General features: G+C 31.6%; 1 protein-coding gene across 1 annotated transcript; it reads left to right on the top strand.

Moving 5' to 3' along the window:
- Positions 1-346: 346 nt before the first annotated feature.
- On the top strand, positions 347-1,150 carry LOC112504459 (cell wall / vacuolar inhibitor of fructosidase 1-like; the record flags this gene model as incomplete). Its single annotated transcript, XM_025108399.1, has 3 exons — positions 347-485; positions 582-761; positions 1,007-1,150. Coding segments are annotated over exons 1-3 (463 nt in total), but the record flags the coding sequence as incomplete, so codon positions are not given.
- Positions 1,151-9,563: the final 8,413 nt, after the last annotated feature.

The raw sequence follows: 9,563 nt of genomic DNA, 5'->3' as shown, positions 1-9,563 counted from the left end.
ATAAATATGTTATTATTTTATTATCATTTGTAACCGTCAAACAAAAAAAACTTTAATTTAATTCACATTTATTAAAACACCAAATTTACATTAATTACTTTAGAAAAAATATTTAAAATTAAATTTTTTATTTTTAAAAAGCCCACATAAAGTTGTTCTATAAATTGGGCATCAAACACACCATTTTTGAAACAGCTCAAATTAACATTTCAATCAGTACTTCATATCATTTATTTGTGTTTTCGCTACGATTCAAATATTGATGATAAAGTTGTCGTCTACTCTTACAATTGTCTTTCTTCTTCTTGTTCTTCAAGAAACCATATTATTTTCAGCCGTTGCAGACATGAAGTTCATACAGGACACATGCAAGTCCACTCCCAATTACGATTTATGTGTTAAGATTATTTTAGCAGACCCTAAGAGTCAAGATGCAGATTTAACAGATTTAGCCCTAATCATAGTTAATGCAGTCAAAGAAAAAGGTATCAACACCATAAACTACATCAAGGGTTTGGAGAATGATCGACCGTAGTTGAAGTCGCCGCTAGAGTATTGTGCAGACGTGTATAATGCTATAGTGACAGCGGATGTCCCTGAAGCAGTTACCGCATTGACTCAAGGTAACCCTAAGTTTGCTGAGGACGGAATTGCTGATTGCGCCGTAGAGTCGCAAGCATGTGAGAGCACTTTTGGCCAATATGGTCAAGCGTCGCCAATGACAAATGTGAATAAGGATATGGAATATCTTACTAATGTAGGTAGGGCCTTGATTAGGATGCTCTTGTAAACTTCATTTATTTTAATAACTTAATGAAGAAAACTTATATTATCCAGTGATATTATGAGTTCAAGTATCAATTGGCAATGTTTTCGTTTATGGTTTTATATGAACACTAATATGTAGACGAAATCAGAAAACATTATTTGATCATTGTTCGTTTGTTTTCCGAAAAAACAATGCGCATCTGTTTTCTTGCTCGTTACAACTTGACTTTGATTGCAGTCTTCCATAACTTGAAAAATGGAAACTCATGCCTTTCCTTAATCAGTTACTTGCCTCCTTTTGCTACTATTGCACAACGTGTTCGCCATCACACTGGTCGGCTGGTGCATTGCCCCTTTGCTATGGTCTCAACGCCCTTACAAGGTAGTAATTACTTTCACATGAAGCTAAGTCAATTTCCAGTATGGACCTTTATGTGTTACGAGAACTGGAGGCAAATCCATTCACTTCTCGTTATCTTCCCCCCCCCCCCCCCCCCCCCCGTCTTACTATTGTTGCTGGCACAAAGCTAGTCAATTAAATCAACCAACTATATTTCATTAAGGATGTTTGGTTGGGGGTACTAAGGGGTAAAAAATGAAAATGATAATGAAAAACACAACCATTTCCCAAGACCGCACAAGTAGCACCGGTGTATATTCATTACCACTACGGTGGTTTGGTTTGATATAATATAATGGGCTTATTACCCCAAAACCATTAGTTTCCATGCCTAACCAGATTTTATTTCCACTTAGTCCATCTCTCGATATTGAATGGAACATATTTTATATTTTTCATGTTAAATGAAACTTATTTTTATTCTTTCAAGTTGGACGAAATATATTTGTATTAAAAGTATTATATAAAACAAATTTTCATTAATTAAACTAGTTTAAATAAACAACATCAATGTAGTGCTCATTATTCTCATTCTCCTAAATTCCCTTTTTCATTATCATTTTCATAAACCAAACATGCCCTAAATCTTATAAAATTAGTTGGTGTTTTAAAATAGTATTTAAGTTTTACCTCTTTAATGTTTTGAGGGTACCAGTGTTTAAGCATTTATGTATAAATCAATAACGAATATAAAATCCTTTAATTTTTATAATATTCTTATTTAACAAGTGTTATATTTATCTCATTTAAAAAAATCTAAATTAACTTAAATATAATTAATTTTTTAACTAAACAAATTATATATATTTTTTTATTAACCCGAATATCCAATCCGATATGCGAGCCGACTAATTTCAGGACGACCACCTGCTTTGCAGATAGCCCGAAGTTATCGCATTTGAACCTTCATGGCCACAAGGGGATTTTTATTCCTACTTGGATTTAAACTTGGAACCTCTTGGTACTTTTGACCTTTGGAGCCAAACTCAAACCAATCAGGCATCACCCTTGTGGTTTAAACAAATTATGTTAAAAAAAATGGTACCTTCTCTTTGTAATTTGATACACACGTGTATATATAAGATAAATTGTATCTGGAACGTCATCTCTCTCTCTCTCTCTCTATATATATATATATATATAAATAGAGAGAGATAGAGAGATTCATGCAAGAAGCTAACTAATTTACGAGAAGACGAGAAGTATTATGAACCATATAATCCATTAACTAAAAAATAACATAAAGAATTTAGTAATTAGGATAATTATAATTTTGAATCCGATTAATCTTCAAACATCTAATTATATCTTTTTATTTTAAAAAGTTCATGATTATCTTATACAGTTTTATATAACTTCTTTTTCTAGATATATTTTGATATTCAAAATTTTGATCAAATATCACATTTGATATCTACATTTAATTCATTATCTTTTTCACATTTTCTCCCTAATTTTTGGGTCGATATTTTGAATCACATATGATAAATTTTGTTTAACATACAATCTATAACATATCACATATGATCTATAAGATCCACTATGTGAATTTTTATACATATCACGTATGATGATACACGTCTGAATATTAGTGACACATCATCACATGTGATAATATTTACATCACAAAACTATAGATGTAAATATACATTAGCATATATGATTAACAAAAATATTTACGATTATCACATATGATTAACAAAAATATCTATAATTATCACATATGAATTGATCATTGATATCACATGTGATATTTGATGAAAATTCTAAAATTATATGGGAACGTTAAAATATATATCACCTCTATTTGTACAAACCATACAAATCTAATTCAACGAATAAATTTTTTTTTATGTTTTTTCCTTCTTTTTTATTAGTAAGGGTAAGTTGGTCAACATACATGGAATCCGTTAATTAGGGGAAGTATCAATCTCTTATTTATTTTTGGAATATATTTTATATTTTTTATTTGATAATCAAACAATTGAAAACTCCGTTTCTTCTTGGGTTGTCTGTAGTGTACTTCGTGGTTCATGGACCCCTTGTCTTACCAACCCCAAGAAAACTCCAAAGGAAGGTTAGAGCTCAAGCTAGTAAGAATAGAACCAACTCAGAGGAAGGGGTTGTTGAATAAGCAAAACAACCAATTGATGCAACCTCTCTCCCTCAACATCGAGCGAGGGAATCAAGCTCAATCACCGCTCAAGTTCGAAATGAAACAACTGAACATTTCAAAATAACTAAATGAAATTGTTGTTTCCTTAATAAACAGATACCATAAATAGCCTTCTATAATCATGGCTATTTTTCTGCTTTTATCATTCCTCGTTGGTTTAACTAATGATTTTTTTTGTTAACATAAATAGTCTCCTTTAAACATGGCCATTGATTGATGAATCGATGGTTGATTTTTTTTTTATGATTTGCACGAATGTGTTGGTTTGCAAAGTAAACCACCCCTATATATGTATATGTGTGTGTATATATATATATATATATATATATATATATATAACGAGATAGAGAGAGGAGCGATCAAATGCAAACCACCTATAGTTGTACAAACCGTGCAAATCACCCTCATCTGTCCATTTCATTGTTTAATCTTATGAAATTTTTTTATATAATACTTTTTTGATGAAACCGTTTCATATATGATTATGAAATTGTTTCATATAATACTTATAAAATTTTAATCAAACTGTTTCATGTATTTCTTTAAAATTAACATAATGAAGATGATAATATCTATGATTAACACCCTCCACAATAAAAAAGATTAATCAATCTCTCATAATTACAATAAGATGAACAAAATGAAAAATTATGATGGGTTGAATGAGGTTTGTACGATTTGTACAAGTAACGTGATTTGCAAAGTATACATCTCTCTCTCTCTCTCTCTCTCTCTATATATATATATATATATATATAATTATGAACACAAATTGACATGAATACACTCATATTAACACAAATTGACATGTATACACTCATATTAACACAAATTGACATGTATGAACATTTGTGGCAATTATGAACACAAATTGAACATATATGTGAACACTTGTGGCAATTATGAACACAAATTGAACATATATGAACATTGTAGCAATTATGAACACAATTGAACATATACGATTTCTACTGTTTGTAACCGATTATCTTGATTGCACCTCCTCTTTTAAATAGATATCCTTGAGCTACTATGTTCACATATGTTTGTGAGATTATAAGGGGTAAGTTCTTTTGTTAACCCAATAATTGGTATTAACTTTGTGAACCGGATGAGATTAATTGTGGCATATTTGTAATTAGTTAAAAATGAAGGATATTAAAACATAGGTATTTTTGGGAGAGATGTCCAAATCGGTTACAAATCGATAATTAATTAATTACATTGGCTACAAATTGGTAATTACTCATTTCTTTTATAGTTCGTAGAATCATCCATGTTGCATTATGAACACTTATGAATACATATGAACATATATGTAAATTATTAATTAATCTTAGTTTGTTGCTAAAATTATTGCTAATTGCCTGAAAAGCTAAAATTTGTCCCTTTTTAATGCATTTACTTTCGCATATGAACATACAAAAACACTTATGAACACTTATTTATACCTATTAAAACATATGAACACTAAAGTAATCGGCTTTCACATATGAACACAATATTATATGATCAAAGTGTTTCGCTTGTGAACACATTGACCAAATGTTATATGTATATAGATATTGTTTTATGAACACAATGGAACACATGTGAACAATATATACACCATATGAACATTGGCGACTACAAATATGTTGAAGATAGAATATCCAAGTTTCTTATAATATTAAAATAACAAGTCATCTATAATTTGGAAAAAAAATAAACATATTATTTTAGCTATAATCATTGGATTGATGTTTTTGTAACCACCCAGTAATGAATGTGAAGTTAAGACAAGAAAAGAAGATTACCATTGTGTCCTCAATATTAATTGTATGGTGATAAAAGAACTTAATCTAGCAAAAGCTTATGATTGGTCTAAATTATTTGTATAGTTAATACTTTTTTCATATTTAACAAATGATCTTAGCGATATATATATATAGAGGTTGGTTCAAATACTAACGAAAACTGTTGTGCAAACTATGCTAACCAAAATCAACCAATCATGTTCCATCTTTTAGTTAGGTTCAAATGTAACTCACATATTAATTGTAAGGGTATTTAGGTAATTTATCATTCTTATGTAACTCCCAAATATTTTAATTGGGAGTTACAAATCTTAAAATATCACTAATTGATCTTCATGTAATAATGACATGAAGTTTCACATGTGTTCATCTTACTGAATTTTAYATTTATTCTTCCTATAATGGTTTTGATATTGTAAATTTGAAAAAGTCCCTTTTGTAATGATTCCGTTATAGTCCGAGTAATATGGATAATCATAGAGTAAAACGGATCGACGACAATGAGAATGAAAAAACTAAAAACGTCTACGAATACATTCGGAATTCGAATTCCGAAAGTGAAAAAAATGATCAATAAGTGTCCCAATATGAACACACGATAGCTATGAACAAGCTAATATGAACACGCCTACATTAAAGATTTGAGTTCGGGATGGCAAACAATATACATTCTTCACTAAGTTTTGAATTTCAGTAAATCCACATCCTTGTTGCTCTTTTTAATTATCTACTTTGTGTAATAATAGTTTTAGTTTTGAAGACTAACTACATAGGGGCTGTTCATTATGTTCATTAAAGATTTGACTTCGGGATGACAAACAATATACATTCTTCACTAAGTTTTCGATTTTAGTAAATTCACATCCTTGTTGCTCTTTTTAATTATCTACTTTGTGTAATAATAGTTTTAGTTTTGTTACTGTTTTATGTCATATAGCACAAATCATATCATGCTTATATAGTGGCTGTTCATTATGTTCACTGTGCTATATTACTTGATCACACACATAGCGATTACATTTTTCATACTAYGATGCATTAAGACATTTGTGCACAGACACACATATATTAACATATATCAAATCAGCACAAATAACACAGACGTAGACGTTGGGATTCGTTACTGTTTTATGTCATATTGCTGATGTTCATTAGGTTCACAAATCTAAACTTGTATGTATTTGTGAAGTGTTGCGTGTGTGTGATGTTCATTAGGTTCACAAATCCAAACTTGTACGCATTTCGCCAAAATCATCCATCATTTTTTTAATAACCGGATCCTGGTTATTACCCAAGGTATTTAATACGTGATTATTTGATTAAATGATTACGTGATAGCCTGATAAATTGATATATGCTGGTATGTGAAGTTGTGTATTAATTGAATATATATATATATATATATAGAAATACATGATATATATATATATATATATATAATCATATGCATAAGATATATTATGCATGCATGAGGTATGAATGTATGTATGTATATGAAGTATTGTACGGACGTAAATGCAGAACGCTGTTGTGTTGGAATGAAATGGGTGAGAAACAGTTAACTGGTCCTGAAATTGTTCAAGAAACTTCTGAAAAGATTGAACAAATCCGGGAAAGAATCAAAACAGCACAAGATCGCCAGAAAAATTATGCTGATAATCGTCGAAAGCCTATTGAATTTGATATAGGTGATTTTGTGATGTTAAAAGTTTCGCCATGGAAGCGTGTTGTCAGATTTGGAAAGAAAGGGAAGCTCAGTCCAAGGTATGTGGGGCCGTTCAGAATATGTAAGCGAATTGGGCCAGTAGCAAATCAGTTAGAGCTGCCAGAAGAGTTGAGTCTGATTCACAACACTTTTCATGTGTCGAATTTGCGAAAATGTTTGGCTGATCCGAATCTAACTATACCGTTATCAGAAATTCAACTAGACAGTAAGCTGAATTTTGTAGAAACACCAGAAGCTGTAATTAACAGAAAGATCAGGGTATTGAGAAACAAAGAAATAAGTCTAGTTAAAATTCGGTGGAAGTTTCACAAAGGACCAGAAGCAACATGGGAATTGGAATCAAAGATGCGATCAGAATACCCATGGCTTTTTGATTAAAGGAATTTTGGGACAGAATTCTTTTGAGGGGTGGATAATGTAATAACCGGATCCTGGTTATTACCCAAGGTATTTAATACGTGATTATTTGATTAAATGATTACGTGATGGCCTGATAAATTGATACATGCTGGTATGTGAAGTTGTGTATTAATTGAATATATATATATATATGTATATATATATATGTATATAGAAATACATGATATATATATATATATATAATTATATGCATAAGATATATTATGCATGCATGAGGTATGAATGTATGTATGTATGTGCATGTGTGCATATTTGAGTATGCATGAGGTGGAAAGGAAGAGGGAAGGCGGTTTAGCCGACCTTCCATATTTGGAAGGTATAAATAGGAGGCTTAGCCTCTTCATTTGGTTCTCTTGCTGGTTTTTGAGAAAATTGAGAGAGATTTAAAGAAGAGTTGGCCGGATTGCAAAAAGGGTGAGTTCAAGTGTTTGGTAATTCAAGTTGATTGCAAGTGTTGGATTTCAAAAGAGTTGATTTCAAGTTTTTGGTTTCAAAAGCTTATTGAGGTGAGTGGTTTCTAAACCTTTTTGCATAAAATTACTACTGGTTTTATTTGCATGTTTCGTATTGTTATTCTTTAGAAAGAAACCTTGCATATTTTTGTTTAAGTGTTTATCCGAACAAAGAGTGACCGGATAAGTGTTTAAACTGGATAAGCCTTGAGCGGCTTATTGTCCGGATTAGTTTAAACCGGACAAGCCTTGAGCGGCTTATTGTCCGGATTAGTTTAAACCGGACAAGCCTTGAGCGGCTTATTGTCCGGATTAGTTAAACCGGATAAGCCTTGAGCGGCTTATTGTCCGGATATTGATTAACCGGCCAAGGGTGGTGTAGGGTATTGTCCGGACTTGATATCCGGATAAAGATGATTTTGCTTCTAAGTGTTAAATCGACTAAAGCTTATGCGGTATGTTGTCCGGACTTGATATCCGGACAAAGTTGGAAATTATTTCTAAGTTTAAATCGGACAATGCTTGTTCGATGAGTTGTCCGGATTGTTGACCGGAGAAGAAATCCGGATAAGTCAAGTTGACCGGATTTGAGATGTCTTGTGATCTTGAAAGAAATTGTTATTTTATCATAAAATGAAGTTTTGATATATATAATTTTGGACTGATGATAATTCCAATGGCTGCGGTCGATTTGGAATTTTTTTATAAAATGTTTTGATGAAGAAATAAGGGTGGCATATCAAGGAGAGGTGTACCGTGGGATAAGGGTGGCATATCAAGGAGAGGTGTACCGTGGGATAAGGGTGGCATATCAAGGAGAGGTGTACCATGGTTAAGGGTGGCATATCAAGGAGAGGTGTACCTTTGGATAGAAGGGTGGCATTTGTATGTGTGTTATATGAGATAACTCATTCTATTATATCCTTTAAGATTACCGTGATCCGGAGTCTTTATTTCTTTGTGACTTAAAGAATTAGGATCAAGGTTCTTATTGGAAATCATAATTTGAATGTTATTGAGGAGAAAATGTCAGATTTGACCTGAAGCTTTGAAATAACCTTGTTGATTAAGAAAAGGTTTAAAAGTGGCATTATGTGGAACCTGATGGGTTCAGAGTTGTGARATTTGAATAAGCAGAATGCTTTGCTTGATAAATGGAAGAGATCTGGTATTACATTTCTATTTATTTCATATATTTGTTATATATATGAAATGATATTTTTCCCTAAAGGTTTTGGTGATTTTTCWCCCTGCAATAACATAAATAGGGTATCTCACTAGACCTTTCGGTCTAACCCTCGTTTTGTGATTTTAAACTATGTGTTGCAGGAGGTTCTGACAGTAAGGGGAAGGGGAAAGTGTAATATTTTTCTTTATGCGCTTCTGCTTGAAGATCTGTTTAGACTGATTAGTACAAGAAATGTATTTCGAAATTTTGGACCTTGTAATTGGTCATGTTAGATTCTTGTACTAAGGGACCTGAATGAGATAATAATATGTATTTCCTTTGTATGAAATATGTATTACATGCAATGTGTGGATTGGGGCGTTACAGAATGGTATCACAGCCTGAGTTTAAGGGATTTAGGTATTAAACAACATGATACCTAGACTTAAACTGTTTTATTGCATGTTAAGGGTCCCGGACATAATTAGCACCATTGGGGCGTTACAGTTTTGATGAATATTATGAACCAGATTTTTCGCTAATGATATACACTATTGATCGTAGGTTCACGATGTGATGCGATTTTTTTACAAAATTACCCTTTGAACAGTTGTTCATAGACATCTCATTTAATACATTAATTAAATGATTATTTTT

This window comes from Cynara cardunculus, unplaced genomic scaffold (assembly GCF_001531365.2).
Source record: "Cynara cardunculus var. scolymus isolate 2C unplaced genomic scaffold, CcrdV1 Un_Scaffold_5663, whole genome shotgun sequence".
NCBI lineage: Eukaryota > Viridiplantae > Streptophyta > Magnoliopsida > Asterales > Asteraceae > Cynara > Cynara cardunculus.
The sequence above is the reverse complement of the archived record's forward strand: the minus strand, read 5'-3'. Positions and strand labels throughout refer to the sequence as shown.